The sequence below is a fragment of the Phaenicophaeus curvirostris genome, chromosome 9, assembly GCF_032191515.1.
Source record: "Phaenicophaeus curvirostris isolate KB17595 chromosome 9, BPBGC_Pcur_1.0, whole genome shotgun sequence".
In the NCBI taxonomy this organism is placed as follows: domain Eukaryota; kingdom Metazoa; phylum Chordata; class Aves; order Cuculiformes; family Cuculidae; genus Phaenicophaeus; species Phaenicophaeus curvirostris.
In genome coordinates, this window is record NC_091400.1 from 218742 (window position 1) to 234631 (window position 15890).

Sequence of the window (15890 nt, forward strand, 5' to 3'; positions counted from 1 at the left end):
TCACAGTGAAATCGGGTCCTCCTGTCACAGCAGGGTTTATGTTCTGCTGGAGAGGCAGCTTGTTTTAATTTTGCACTCCGGAGCACATATGTGTACCTGTGTGTATGTACATTAGTGAACAGCGTTGGAATGAAGATTATTTTATAAGTTGTGAGTATAGCCTTATTAAACTCTACAGACAACAGCAGTTCTTTAGCACGTGTGAGCTCGCTTTTAAAGGCAAGTCTAATTCTTCCATAATTATGTACGCTTTAATTTGGTCAGTGCAACTTAAACCTGAGGCTTGACAGATTCGGAAGGTGGTTTTTATCTGAGCGATAGCTCGAGTGCTCACAAGGAATTGTGACACGTGTGTACAACTGGATCATACCTTCAGCTTTGCAGCTCAGCTTTTGCAATATGGACTGAATACTGACTCCCCACAACCATGCCAGTTGCCCCAATTCCTGTGAGGTCAAATGATCTTCTCTTTGCATGCGCTGAAATCCATCTTGGATTTTGTCACGTCAAATTTAAGGATATGCACTATTTTAAATTACCCTTGGCCAACCTAGGGTTTGTTTACCTTGGGCTGATTGGTTTTTACCGGTAGCAAACTCATAATTTTGCTGGCTTCAAGTTTTACAGATTTTGTTTTATGATGTCTTGTGGCATCCTGAGATTTCTGTTAGGATGAGCTCATAAAATTAAATTCCCATTGCTTTGTGCAGACAGGAAAGCTCAATGAAAGTAGAAGTCACTGCAGGACAAGAGAAAACTCTTCCTTCTCTGTGTCTCCTGATTAGACTTCACATGCCTGCTCTCCCCACCTGGAATCTGAAGTCAGTAATAGGAGAGCATTAAAAAACAAACAAAACCCAAACAACACAAAACAAAAGACCAACAGAAGGATGAAGCTCTTTTCTTTACCTGCAGCTGGGGAGGGATTTGCAGCAATGATGAGCAGTGTGGTACCCATCCTGGCAGGGATGAGCTTGGAGAATCACAACCTTGCTTGACATTTTACTGAAAACCTGAAGAATGGTGAAGTGTCCTTTGGGTTTATTTCTGTTTTTGTTTGACTCCCATAAGGAACAGCACCCATGAAAGCTTGCTGGCTTGTTTTAACTCTTTGCCTTCCAGGCTGGAGTTTGCAACAAGGTACACAACTGAGTGCACCTTGATGGACTGTTCTGTGCTGGATGACCCTTCAAATTAGCAAGTGAAAATTGTTCACTTGACTTCACTGTAATTACTTTGGCTTGGTTTTTTTGGTTTATTCCTAAAATTGTTTAATTGTCTTTTTTTGGTTTTGCTTTGGTTTTAACCCTTTACTTTTCCAGAGTTGATTTGCACTTTTGGTTTTAGTTCTTCAGTGTGTGAACTGGCTCCTTCCCCTGTCGAGTGTGGATAGCTGCTGCCTTTCTGGTTGTGATCTCACCCTTTTTCTCTCCCTCTTCTAGTTCCCTTGTCCCTGTCTCGTACCTTTGTTGTCAGCAGAACAGAGTTGTTAGCAGCAGGTTCTCCAGGTAAATCCGCATGCTTCTATTTTCACCATTGTTGTGACTGCCCTGATGCCATAAAAAGTCAGCTGCAGTCTGTATTTATCTGACCCCTTTGCTTGTTAGGGAGAAGTCCAGCACAGAGTTATGCCTCACAGGTAGGTATCCTGAACTTTCCTTTATGGTAACTGACAGAGCCGTCAAAATGGAAAAAAAATAAAAACACGTTGAAGAAAATGGTTTTGGTGATGTGTGTTAGCCCTTGTTTCTCACGTGTGCACTGGTGGAAAATTAGGAGGAAAGATTTTTTCACAGAAGGTTTTCTTCCCCAAGCTGAGGCCTAAAAATCTCTGAAGAGAGAATGCTTTTGGCAGAGGAGAACGTCTGCTGCTGAACTGCCGTAAAAGGAAAACTTCTTTAATGAAAGAATTCTCATATTCTCGTGCGGCTAAATTCTAGGTTTGCATACAGCCTGGCCATTTTAATTCCTGAAAAGCTTTGAGCTTTGTGTCAGTGAGGTTAATGCCGGGGACCGGCACAGTGACTTACGTAGTGGACAGATTTGCAGTGGAATGTGCAAGAAGGTTGTGGGACCTCCTGTGGGGTTTTCTGGTTCCCGTATTGCTTAAGAACTTTCCTTGCTGAATGACCAAGTTGATTGACATAGAAATCCCTTGGGAGGAAGGCACCGGTTGGACCAAAAAGAGCTCTGAGATGTGGTTGAGTGGCTGGAAATTGGGAAGGGTCAAGAATGGAGCTTTGCAGATGGTGCATGCGTGGAGTAATTGGGAAAATGGGAGCCCATCAAGAAAGTCTGTAGGAAGGGCAGAATCCTAAATTAGTTTGGGCTGCAGTGAACATATTATTTTTCAGATGAAATGTGTCTTTCTCTAGGCCTAAAAGCAAACAAGATAGTGATATGCATACTTAATTGAAACATGTCCTAAACATTAGTACATATCGTGCATTTCATAAACTTTCACCATCTGTTTCCTGTATTTTCCCCCTCTTCTTTTTTCACTTTTGAAAATGTATTTCACCATCAGTCCTTAAATTAGCCTTATGCACATTCCAAACAAACCACAGGTTGTTGCCCTGCGGGGGATTTTTTTCCTGCTCTGTTAAAGCTTCCTGCTGTTGAACTTCAAAGAAGGGGGAGAAGTTTAATCTTTCTTTAATTAAAGTACCTGATGGCTTTCTTCTAAGCTCGGCAGCTTTGATTATCTTTTTTAGTTTGGTTCTTTTGTTTTGCCAGATCTTCTTTTTTTTTTTTTTTCTCCTTTTCCTCGCTACAAATAAGTGTACACTTTGCACGTGCAAGTTGTTTCCAATATAAATGCCAAGCATATTTTCCTAGCTTTCTCCCCAATGAAAGAAAAAAAAATCAATAATGGAAAATAACAGTGGGAAGAATCTTCTTTGAAAGGAACTGATACGGTAAGCCTGGTCGCTATGACAATGTGGTACCAGTTTTGATGAAACTCGCACCTGCTGCTGGGTCCTTCTAGAAAGGATTTATCCCCAAATTCATGGAACAGTTGGCTTGATATTTGTCTTGTGGTTTGTGCTCTTTATCCCCTGTATAGGAAGGTGAGGAGTGTGGGAGAACCTGAGCAGAAAAGCTCTGTCCAGGTCTGGGCTGGCCTGCTCAGGGCTGGCAGGGCGCTGTTCTGCAAACACGGACCTGTCTGCTCTTCCTTCTGTTCTCTGCCCTTTCTGTATCCTTCCTTCTCTTCACTAACTTTTCTCCCTGACTTGTAAGTGGTCCAGAAGTGATGCCCTTTCCCTCAGATTTTTAGTGATTATACTTTATACTTCTTTATTCTGTCTTTTGTTTTACCTGTCCCTTTTTTTTTTTTCTTGAATATATGCTTTGTCACGTTGCTTTCTGTCCCTCTTTGTTTTTTTATTAGCAATGTACTATAAGACCCCCGGTGAAAAGAAAGGGCAGATACAAGTCAGGTAAAGCTGTTCCAGATGGAAACCTTTATGCCAAGCAGCAGTGATGCTGTTCTTGTCACACACAACCGTGTTTTGTGTGTGCAGATGGGACAGACAGGACAAATTCACTCAGCCTTCACAGTGCCTTGTTCTCCAGTGGGAGTGACGGCATCAAGCCCTGTGTGCAGGTTTGTCTCCTGGCAGCAGTTCCTGCAACCTGCTGTGGCTTTCAAGATGACAAGTCAGCACGGAGGAAAACCTTGTAGAGCTCCGAGTGCGTCCCCCTAACCCTGTACTTGGTGTCACCATTGGGACCAGCATTGATTCCGTAGTGCAGAAAGGGCAGAAGAGTTGCCAAGACCTGTATTTTTATGTTCCCTTTTTTAAAATTGAAGGAAAGACAATATCTGAGGGACTTTACGTGGAAATCAAGAAACAGGGCAATTCTGCCATGCATCTAGAAGCAGTGTTAGGTTGGGTGCTGAGACATGGAAGAGACTGTGTCAATTCTGCAAGGAGAGATTATGTTTACAGTCATTTAAGTGGCAGAGGTAGGGTTGAATTTTAGGGAGCTTTTTTTTTAAGGCATAATTTTACATAGAGAAAAATCTTAAAAAAAGCATTTTAAAAACTTGCAAGGATGCCATTGCTGCTGTGCTTGAGGAGGTGTTGTGTCTTAGGATTATATGAAAACGATCTTTCAGCTGAGAAAGAGGGTCACATGGTGAGTAGCACAGTTTACATCAAGTTCCAGTTTAGGCAGGCTGAGTGAAGTTTAAGCGCACTAAGATCCAGAAATTCCCCAGTCCCTACAACAGTTGTTTGATCATTATGTACTGTGCGGACACCCAGGGAGAAGCTCATCTGCAGCAGGGCTTGGGATTTCTCTTAGGATGCGTTTCCGCCCTCTTAGGTCACTGAGTGGGTGGAAGCTAGGGATGCAGAATGTCTGTGGCTTCATGAAAGGACATTTACTTGAGATAAACTGTGGCCAGTCACGCTTGCAGGGACCAGCATGAGGTTTTAAAGTGAAGGCCAGTGATGGAAAATGCTGTCTCTTGTTTACTCCTTTCCTGGACACAGATTTTTCTCTGTAGCATGGACTGTTGCTGCTGTTTTGCCGGCTGGCATGTACCACATGGAGCTTTCTCTCCTTCATTGAGTTTTCGTCCCTTCAGGCACTAGAGTAAACATTGTTGAAGTAATTGTGACGTGGTCTGTGCTCTGGTCCACTGGGGGACTCTTGTCACTTATGATCTTGAAACTGTCTATTCTAACTCAAGGAACAAAGCATATGTAGGTACCAGGTGGAATAAAAGGAGGTAAATATCAGGTGGGACTGACTAAAAGGTCTGGTATGGAGTATAAATCATTAAGAGATGAAATTAAGCGTGGTCTGATCATTAAGAGCTCCTGCAAGGGAGTCTTAGGAAGTTACCTTTCTCTTGTGGTTACCATTCTTCAGCTGAAGCACCGTGGCCAACTGTGCACAGGGCATGTCCATAACGTAAGCCAAACCAGGTTTGTTTAAGTCATACTCAGTGATGTGTCGGCTACCAGCTCTGGAAACGTCTCTTTTTCAGGGTAATTTGGTTGTTCAGCTGCATGTCTAGTTATGAGTACGTTCAGTATTGGTGGTTCTTCCATTCTACATCATGATTTATTATGTCCTGTGAAATTGGTGACTTTAAATGTCTTCTACTGCATTTAAGAAATCTCTCGCTCTTGCCCATTTCTCAGCTGAAAACAAGTCTCCGCCTCGGCCCTGTGGTTTGAATCACTCAGACTCTTTAAACCGAAGTGATCGCATCGATGCAGTGACACCAACGTTAGGGAGCAGCAACAACCAGCTGAACGCATCTTTCCTCCAAGTGTATGTTCCGGACTACTCAGTGAAAGCACTCACAGACATTCAGTTTGTCAAGGTAGGAAAAGACCTGGAAAGGCCCCACTGGAAAGCTGGGCTTGGCTGGTAGGATGGAGAGCCTGGGGAAGGGAGGCCCCCTAGGTTGCTCTGTAAGTAAATAGGACTATAAAGCAGCCATTTCAAATTCACTTTAAATGACTTTTTCTCTGCTGAGCATTGATTTGTCTTCACTGTTCCTCCCATCTAGGCGTGTAAGTAGAGTGGTCACATAAGTTTCTGGATTTCAGGTTCCTTGAGGAAAGATTATAGAAAATAACCTCTCTCTACTTTTAGTCATGAAAGATGTATCCTTGTGAAGCCTTTGGAGCCATCCGAAATGGAGACCCTTCATTATCAGCCAGTGTCCTTTTCTAAAAGGCTGAGACATTTTCTGTTGGTTGCATTTTTTATTCACTTTTGATTTTGGTTTCAGTTTGGGGTTCTTGATCTTGCTTTCCGACTTGTCATCTTTCTTCTGCTTGGAGAAGTATTGGACATTTCTCTTTATCTTTAGACCTCACATGTTAGGCTCATGTCTGATACTACCAGTGAGTTGCTGCATGAATAAAGCTCTGTCCCCCAGCATGGTGCATCCCACGCTGAAATGTGTGCAAGTCCTGTGGGATAGGAAATCTAGCTGAGCTGAGAAACAGCTAATGCTGGCATCAATTCCATCCCAGCTGGGAGTCCAGGGATGCTGACGTCTCATGACCAGAAGCTGACCTTGATGGCTTTCTTAAATTAAGTACGTGTTTGCAGTTTCTTTGGATGCAGCTCAAATTATTCGTGAATTAAACTTCTATCAAAGTTAATTTGATATTAAAGATGTGGAACAGAGTAGGAATACTAGAATGCTAAATCGGTTGTTCCCAAATTGTGAAAGGAGAGTATAGTCTTGCATTCAAAACTTGAACGGTTGATGGTTCAAGCCATAAAAATTTATCACTGAGCAAGTGATTCTCACAACATACTTTAGTGGCCAACCTGCTGTACAGAGCAGCTGCTCATCTTGTGCTGGTTTATGTGAAGTCCTTCCAGCTCTCACTGTGCTCATACTAAAGCTAATGAATGCTAAACTCTCTGGTGTCTCTGTGATCAGGCTTGCACACTTCTGTTTGTCCTGCATTACACATAGGACAGAGTACTCAGCGTTAGTGTTCTTACTGTGCCACGGGGGCATTTATTAAATTAAGACCTTCTAAACCAAGGGTGTGACCTCCTAATGCATGTTTGGATTTTGCTTTTGGAGACGTGACCTGGTCCGTCTGACTCTCTCTCCATTTCCAGTCCCTCTTTTGGGTTGCTGCTGAAACGTACGGTGTTCTAGAAGTCTTGTTTCACCTCTTCCACCTTCCTGCCTGCTGAGCAAAGCTGCTGCTGTTGTAGCACAGGGATGCCAGTGCACGTGCGTCTTGCTGCCTGTCCTGGCTGAGAAGGCTGACCTGGAGGAGTTTACAGGGCTGGTTGCTTGTGGCTTTAGAAAGAATTCTTCCCTCTGCCACCACGGGCAGATATATGGGGCTGTGGGCTTCCTTGCCTCTGGGACATCGTGGGCAGTAACACTCTGCTCTAGGCCAGCTCCTGTCATGAACGTTCTGCTGAGTGCGGGCAGCTCTTACAGAAACTGGTGGAAGACTTCATGGGTTGCTAATTTGGACTCATTTCTAGAGATCTCAGTCTTTTCTAGAATCTAATCTCTCTGTGTACCAGAATAAGGCTGTAGCTCCTGCTGCGTTTGCTGGCCCAGATGAGCAGTAGTGCTTATACCCTCTGGCTCTGTAGAGACTCTTAGAGCCTCACCAGGAGCTCGCTGAAGTTGGGAAAAAGACTTCACTGAACTCTGGTTCTGGCCCTAAAGATGTGCATGGTTAGAAGGAAATGGAGATCTGATTTTAAAATCTCTACGTAGGATTAAATCCCTGCCTTTGAACAGCATGGTTGATCGCACAGCTCTGTGCTTCCACCCTGTCTGGAAATGTCACCATGCTGTGGTGCTGAGCTGGGATGCTCTAGGCTGGCAAAGCACAGGGATGTTTTATAGAAACAGGAAAAAAGTGTGATCATCTGGAAAGGGAGGGCACGTTAGTTTCTCGCTGTGTCCTACAGGAGACAAAACGTGACTGGCTGTTTTTGTTCCTTCCTTCTGTTCTTGGAGCAGATATCAAGACAGCAGTACCAAAATGCCCTGATGGCATCCCGGATGGACAAAACACCTCAGTCCTCGGACAGTGAAAACACTAAAATCGAACTGACTCTTACGGAGCTGCATGACGGTTTGCCGGACGAGACAGCAAACCTGCTGAACGAACAGAACTGTGTGACTCACAACAAGCCCAACCACAGTATGCACAGTGAAGGAGCCATCTAGGAGCTGACTCCCCACAACACACCCATCCCATCTCCTCAGCAGGACCAGCCCTCGCTCCTTCCTGCCTCCTCCCCGAGTGTGAACACCGTTAGTATGTGCTTGCAACACTGTGCTGCATCCAGTGTTCTGAGACCAAAGACTTTTGCGTCCGTTTCGGGAGCAGAAGAGGAAGAAACAGGAAGAAAGGAGCAAAGAGCAAGACAGAGAGACTAAAGCCCCAAGCGTACTTTGGGAATGGTGAGCCGCCCTTGAGAATGATGAAAATATTTCTTGCAAAGTAGAGTCATGTTTATTTTTTATCTGTATTTTTGATCCTTGTTGGGTTTTTCCTTCTCAGACACATATGGAGAAGTTTAAAAGCTCCTCCAGTTATTTTTTCAAGAGAGATCATGTTTTTAAAAAGTATTTTGCGGAGTTTTAAATTGTTTCTGTCCCTCCCCAACCTCAAATGGGCTCTGTTGTGGTTTTATGAATTGGCTCCGATGTCCTTAGACCTCTTTTCAACCCCTCTCTGGTCCTTTTTGTTGCCCCGTTGAAGAAGTTGGTAACTGGTACTTGTATGTATTTGTGTCCTAAGAATGAACAAGCTTCAAGGAACCTCCATTTTCAGCCACTGGGAGGGTCAAGGGAGGAGGATTATTACATTCTCCCAGTTAAGTTTCAGGGAAGGAGTGATTACTTTGGTATTTAATAATATGTCAAATTTCAGAAGGTTTCTTTGTAAAACAGGCAGAAGCATTGTTACCTTTACAGTTTTGTAACCCCCGCAGATTTTGTGTTTGTTGAAGATGATACTGGGTGGAAGGAGTTAATTCGCCAAACTGCAGTCTCGTGAAATGAAAACTGGGCTTGATTTTCTGTAGTGAAGTAACCGGGTGATTTTTTTTGTTGGTATTCCTGACAACTGCGTGGCAAAGTAATGTGTGCACGCCAAGATGACAAGCCTGAAGCACTGGTGTGCTCTAACGGTCTGTGCACCGTTACCTTGGTCGGGACAGATGTGTGGTCTTCACTAAATAACGGAGAACATCAGTCCCTGTCTCCCCTTCGGTCTCTGGTATTAACACAAAAGATGCTGCTACATTTACACCCAAAGTACATCCTCCAGGTGACAGTAAAACCTCTGCCAGTGCAAGGATGGGCTCTGCGGAGGAGTCACGACCATCCTGTCCGTTCCAAGGTCCAACAAAACTTTCCGGACACAAGTGTGTTGCACTTCAGGGATTCAGAGAGGTTTGCTTCCAGGTTGTTCCCAGCCACATTCTTTCCTCTGAGTGGATTCAGTGCATTTCCTTCTCTCTTGCCCCTCTTAACAGCCAGTTTAGGGATTACTGTGGTAGCAGAGCTGAGCGCCTCCCACCCATCTGTGGCTAGTGCGGGACACCCTGCCTTGGGCAGCAGAAACCAGTTCCCCCACCCTAAAAACCTGGGTGCAAGTGAGAGGCACCCCGTGGCAGTCGTGCATCACGCATTCCCACTCCCACTGATGGAGTCCAAGTCCTCAACTAAAAATAAAGTTTCCCCCAGTGATCCTCTCCCATTCCAGTGCTGTCTGAAACAAAATGTGAACGTTGCCCTTGGTATCTGGAGAGATTAAGAAATCAGGCATTGTGGTTTCTCTGTTTTGAGACCCTTCCATGGCCCCAGGCTATGTAGCATTGCCCTTCTTTTCTTTACACCTGGCTAATCTCCTAGGACCCTCGAAGAAGCCCCCAGTGCAACTGCCAGAGCTCTCTGTGCCTGCACGCCCCGTCTCTCGCTCGTGTGGGCTGGGAAGGCACTTGCCCCAAGTTCCCACGGTCCGTTTTTGCAAACTGTGGCTGGAAAGGTGCAATATTTTGCTGCAGGGATCTCCCCGCAGGAACTTGGAATGTGCAGCATCAGAGCGATTGGGTCTGCGTGCGTCTCCTCCTGTCCCTTTTGGCATCAGAAAGCAGCCCTCATTTTTCCTCCCCTCCCCAATGGGAGAGGTGTCATTTCTTCTTGGAGCCACCTCTGAGGATGAAGTCCCCACAAGAGGGCATAGAAATTGCGCAGTATCTAACTTGTGCTCCCAGTAAGGAGGAACCAAGAGCCCCAAAACCTTATTCTTATGTTCAGCTTTTTTATTAACTATTTTTGAGTCTCATCTAAAAGTGTTTCCTCGCTCTGATGCGCGCCAGCCCGCCACTGCCAGGAGCACACGGCTCAGCCTGGGGCTGACCGCAGCCCTGCTCCTTCCCGGAGAGCTGCTGGTATTGCACCTTTCCTGCAAAGCAAAATGTTGAGATGTTACAGCGTTTGTCTTCGTTGAGGGACTTGCCTCGCCAGTTTTTATCTAGCGTTGCTGAATGTAAAAGTTTGTCGGAAGTGTTTGACTCGGTGGTGAATTCGAGATGCAGTATCCGTTTTGTCAAACCTGCCGAAGGAGGGAAGGCTCAAGTCAAGGCAGCTCTCTCCCTCGGGGATGAGGTTGCCTGCTGGATCTGACTTCTGCTTCTTATGACAGGTTATGGATTTGTTTCAGTGTCTGTTTCCCTTTAAAAAAAAAAAGCCAAAAAAGCACCAGTTTTTCCAACCAAAGCCATGTGATCCCAAAGCAAATACCTCCTGCTTCTGCCCATGCTGCACTGTTCCAAAATTTGCAGGCGATTTTTTGCATGACTATTTTTCATCATTTGTACAGATCCTGTAATGGAAAGTGAAATAATTTCCATAAAAATAGTTGATTATAGATGTGTTTCATATGGAAAATATGTACCTGACCCAGAGGGGTTAGGAGCTGCTACTGCTAATTAGCTTGAAGAGCAAAGCGTGGTCCTCTCCCCGGAGGGGAAAGAAATCCAGTTTCCCTGTTCTCAGGGTATTTACAGTTCTACTGTTTAACAAATGCAAGGGGTTCCCGGCCCTCGCGGTGGGAACCGTCGCAAGCAGAGGAGCCCAGTGCGCAGCTCAGGGTCGCTGCTGAGCCTCCAGGCCTCTGGCTGTCCTGACGGCGATGGAGATGCCGTGGCGTCCGAATCTGTGCCCTGTCCTGCCGGAGCCGGGCTGCTCCCGCTGCCTCGCTGCCCGCCTTCTGCGTGGGCCCAGGTGCAGGATGCGTGGCAGGGCTGGTGGCTTTGGAATTGTCCGACTTGACCTCAGACCTTGGCAAGGCTTTGACTCATAGAAAGGATACTGCATCTTCCTATGTCAACTCCTACTGCCGCGTTCGTTTCCCTGGTCCCTCTGCCTCCGGTGCGGGCGGACAACGGCTGGTCGGCCGGGGGAGGCTGGGGGGGCGTCTAGCCATGGTTTCTACTGTCAATACAATTTTGCACAAGAGTTCTTTGAAGTGAGGTTTTCAACACTAATATCTTAAATGCACAACTGTGAATTATAACTTTTACACTCCTGTTGGTTGAATTTCCTTTAAACGAAATGAACCTGAATCTGTTGTAACTATGATTTATTATTATTTTTTTTTTAATTCTGTGTATTGCCAAATCTTTGTAAAGAGCGAAGGAATGTTCTTGCTTTCCAATGAGAATCTTTCTCCAAACGAGACTGACTCTGGTGACGTGGAGATCATATGAAGCACCCTAGCTCTGAGTGGAGAGGGGCTCAGGGTGGGCTGAGCGAACCGACCCTGTCCTCTCTGTAGACCCCGAGCTCCCCGAGCTCAGACCTTCCGGAGTTTACTAAGTGATTGTTGTCTTATTCCCAGCTTGTTCTCTCCCTGAAACCCCTGCAGGAGCTCAGGAGGGCAGAGGGATGCTGGAAAGGTGTCTGAGGTCCCAGGGAATCCGGGCTCAGAGGCCGACGTGGCTGGACAAGGTGCTTCCCCCACCCAGCTGCACAGCAGAGAGCTCCGCAGGGCAGGGCCTTCCACCATTCCCTGCATCTGCTCCAAACCTGGAGTCGTGCGTAGGTCCCTCTCACGCTCTTTCTGACCGAGCGTGCGCTCCTGCTCCAGACTGAGCAGGGCCGGTGCGGGGCAGCTCGAGGTGGTGCTGGCTGCTCAGGGCTTGCAGGTTTTCAGCCCCATTGGAAGAGGGCCGGTCACTCATTCTCATTGTACTTGCTGTTCTGTTCCTCCTCTCTCCTCCTGGACTTATTCCCCTTTTCCTCACCACAGGGTTACTTTTCTTTGGTTTTCTTCTTCTTTTCTTTAAGTGCCTTTTTGTGTGGGTGGAGCTGGCAAGAGTAGGAGTCTCAGGATATGCCCCTTTGTGCCACCTCGGACCTGGAGAAAGCTCAGGGGGAGCAGGGGGAGTTGCCGTGGTGGTCCACGGGCATCACCCATTGCTGCTTCTCAGCCTCCGGGACCCAGCTCGGGTGAGGGTGGCGTTTTGGCAGTGGTGGTGTCAGGCTCTGGCTCAAATCAATTCAAAGAAAACCAAAGAGGTTGTGTTGTGCAAGGGGCTCCTTGGGCAGCGGCCGCGCTTCCCGTGATCTCTGCAGAGCTCAGCTGAGGGGTGTAGGGGAGCGGATGGCAAAGAGCAGCGCTGGCTCCTCACGAGCATCCTGTGTAAGTATCCTACGTGATGGAGAACACGGCTGTGTTCTCCGGGACCCCTCGGGACATGCATCTTCCTTGTGCTGAAATGGACTGTCTCTAGAAATCATTCCCACATGAAAGATGTACCATATTTTATATGATAACTAATACACACAGCTGTAGTTTTAAAACTAGTACCTGTGTACCAGTTGTCAAGTTATCCAGTGTCTGGATTACCAGTAGAAAACTGGGCCCGGGGGGCGGGGAAGGCTGCTGCAGAGAGTACCTCTTGTTGTGCTGCTAACGAGGCTTCATCCCAAAGGTGTCTGGTCAGCGGGGAGGGGTTTGTGCTCTGCGCTGCCCCGGGTGAAGCTGGCACAGAGCAGAAACCCGGCGTGTGCTGAAAGGCTCGGTGCAGTACGGAGCCAGGCTTGCTGCTTGCCCCGCGGGGGCTCTGAATACACCCAAAGAAGTGTCTTGGATACTGAAGGCTGGTTGGCCCTACAGTGAAATGATGAGCTTGCCTAACGTGACCGAGAGCTGGGAATCTTTCCATGGCACAGAGGAGAGAGCAGCCCGTGTCCTGCCTTGGCCAGCTGAGGGGACGAGCTGTGCTACACGCGGGGCCGAGAAGCCGCCCTCGTCCTGCTCTGTTGTTACGCTTGGTCCGTTGGTTGCAGGGCTCTCGGTGGTGCGATCTCTGGTGGTTCTGCCTTCGCTCTCGTGTGTCAGAAGCACAGGGCGCTCGGAGACATTCACGGCTGCCTCCGGAGCACCCCGACCAGCCCTGCTTAGTGTCCTACTCTTGGCCCAGAGCCTGGCTTCACGCTGGGTTGTGTTCCCCCGTGGGGAGTTTGGTGGTCGTGAGGCTGTTGCTGCGGGGCCGAGGCGGTACGCTTGAGCTTTTTGGTCTGTTCCTGTGTATTTACTGTTCCATTAGAAGCTGGATGCTGAACCAGCGGAGGCCAGAGCGTTTCCTAGGAGAAAGCCTGGGATGCCAGCTTATCCCAGCTCCCTTCCCTGAGCTGCAGGGGCATGAAGGGTTGGTGCTGGAAAGCTGCCTCCAGCCGGTGGCGCGGTACAGGTGGCAAAGCGAGGGCACTGAACTCAAAGTGACATCTCATTATCCTGAGGTCAGGCTCTATAGTGGTTTTGCCCCTTAGAAATACGGTACTCAAAGGTGCTGGTCCTCTCTCTTCAGCTGAAAAACATTCTTCTGCCCTCTCCCGAGGCTCCAGAGGCTGTTTTCTTCTGAGCAGAGCCAGTCACTGGGATCCCACGGGCAACAGGACCCTCGGCTGCTCTCACCCCTGCAGCACAGATTTCAGAATAACAAAGTGCTTGATGTTTCATCTTCCCCTGAGCAGGGGCGGTTTGGCTGTTCTCGACAGAAGGTGCCTGTCAGAGAGCCTGGCTTGGGGTTTGTTGACTGTTGTGAACCAAACGAGCTTCTGAAAAGTGCAGAGGCTGGGGGTGGCTCTGAGGCTCCAGAGGTGAATTTGATGTCTCCGTTGTCTCCTCCTGGAAGCAGTGCAGCAGTTGGTTGGTAGCCGGGCTCGCTGGGGAGGAAGGGTTCGTCTCAGCCTTTAGAGCTTGATGGAACAGTCCAGCATCCCATTTCAGTTCTCTGGAGACCTCAGAGCTTTGTAAAAGGAGGGGGGTGTTACCCTCTGGGCATCACTGCTTTCCCAAACCCTTCCAAACACAAGTGAGTAGGTGTCGTTGAGTAGCCTGGATCCCAGCCCTTTAGTTGGAGGAGCCAATAGTGACTGCGTGCTCTCTGCATTTGCCCAAAGAGGATGTGGGGGTGTGGAGGGAACTCCCAGGGAGCTCCTCTGATCACCAAGGGTCGGGCTGGCTGAGCACAGATCAGATCCCCGTCATTCCTGCTTTCGAGTCTGAGGTCCCAGCAGGCTGGGCCGGGCTGGGCTGCTTTGGCCAGTGAGTTTTTACCCGGAGTACGTGCTCTGTCTTTCTGCGTCGTGCTGGTTTAGATTCAGCAGCGCAGCTTTCTGCGGCTGCTGCTCTGGCACAGGCCGTGGCCGTTCCCCTGCTCGTCTCCCTGCGATTTGGTTGAGTTTGCAGGAGGAGGCGGCGCAGCAGCCGGGAACGGGCGATGCTGTGCCTGGTCCCATCTTTGTTCCTCACTCTAAGGGTAGGAGGTGATGCTCAAGGGACTCTGCCTGCCTCACAGGCCACGTGAAAATCGAAGTGGAACCCCCCCAGGACAACAGCAGTGGAGCTCCGGGCCCGTTTGAGCCGTGTTCTCCTGAGCACGAGGGTGGCTTACGAGCGATTCAGGGTCGGGCTTTGCTGAGGGGCCTTCAGCACCGAGCCAGCCTCCCTCCCCGAATGCCAAACCCATCGAATCCGAAAGCCCAAACGCCGGCTCGTCCCTGTGTCCCGCCTGCCATCCCACACGGTCTTTGCGATTTGTATCATATTGTACATGATCGGGGTTCCCAGAGTTGTAGTGTTCTGACTACAGTGTTGCCATGTGTGTACATAAACCTGAATAAGCACAACTGAAATCCTGAATGAAGTGTATACATTTCATAACTGATTGTCATACGAATGGATTTTATAATTATTCCGATTTTGTTGTAGATTTCCAATCTCTCCTATTTATTTTGTACCAGATTTATTTGTATATTTTGTGATTTTGTTTAAAAGCGTTTTGTTTATTTCTATTCTTTTTAGATAAATGATGATCTTTTTTTTTTCTGTTGGACATTCCAGTTTATGCATTTTTCCCTGCTCCACGCTCCCTCCTCCTCTCCCAGGGCGGCTTCTGGCGCGCGGGTGGTGGGGCTGATGTCAGTGCTCCCGGACCCAGGTCTCTGCAGGTTTTCATCTCCACCTTGGCTGCAGGAGCCCTGGAGAGCCTGGATGCTGCTACCCTTAGAGCCAGGTCGTGCTCTTCGCGTTGCTGGGTCTGGGCCCGTAAGTCCTTGGGGCGGGGGGGCTGTGCCGGTGGTTTTGCTGGTCAGGAGCTGGGAAGCCGGTGGCAAGTTCTGAAGTTCCCTCAAGGGTGAGGGCCTTTTTCTTCCACAAATAAAAACCCCTTATTTACAACCTGCTCTCCACCTATCACGTTTGTTTGTCCAGAAGCGTGGGTGCTGTCTGCCCGTCTCTGATGTAGCTGCCGGCAGGAGTTGGCTCCTTTGGATGGGAGTCGCTGACACAGTGAGTCCGTCCTTTCCCCTGGGGTCAGGGCTTGGGCAGCAGAGCTGTGTGGAGCCTCTGGCGACGGAGACGTTTCTGGGCAAGGAGGTTGAGCCTGTGCTTATTTTCCAGCTCGGTGCCAGCAGAGGAATGACCCCCCGTTTCCTGGGTGCCAGAAACAGCCCTTTCCTAGAGCCGGGTCACCATTCTGCTTCATTCAATCTCTCCCCTCCTCACAGGCGTTTTCGGCCTCTCCCTGCACGGGGCTTTCTTTCCTCCCTGGGCCAGAGCACGGGGCAATGTCTGCTCCGGCCTCGCAGGCTGCGAGCGGGGCGGCTGCTGCACCCACTGCAGCCTCTGACCCTGTTCGGGTGTCTCGCTGCCCCCAGCCCTCGATCCCCAGGGTTGTAGCAGGACAGGAAGGAGAGCAGCGAGGACTCACCTCCTGGATGGGGCAGAGGACGGTGGGATCCTGCAGGATGGAGGTCAAACCGGTGTGGCCGCAGCCTTGGAGCAGGGCAGGAGGGCACAGGGCTTCTGCGAGGGCGAGCGAGAGGTTGGGGCCCTGCA

The 15890-nt window shown here is 48.6% G+C and overlaps 1 protein-coding gene across 1 annotated transcript in view; it reads left to right on the top strand.

The window, feature by feature from the left end:
* The window catches only part of CNNM2 (cyclin and CBS domain divalent metal cation transport mediator 2), a 107538-nt gene extending 97298 nt beyond the window's left edge, over positions 1 to 10240 (top strand). The window contains exons 6-8 of the mRNA XM_069863825.1: positions 1443 to 1508; positions 5163 to 5347; positions 7487 to 10240. Of these exons, the coding sequence (XP_069719926.1) occupies positions 1443 to 1508; positions 5163 to 5347; positions 7487 to 7696 (461 nt within the window). The 3' untranslated portion in view covers positions 7697 to 10240. The remainder of the gene's footprint in view (positions 1 to 1442; positions 1509 to 5162; positions 5348 to 7486) is intronic.
* Positions 10241 to 15890: the final 5650 nt, after the last annotated feature.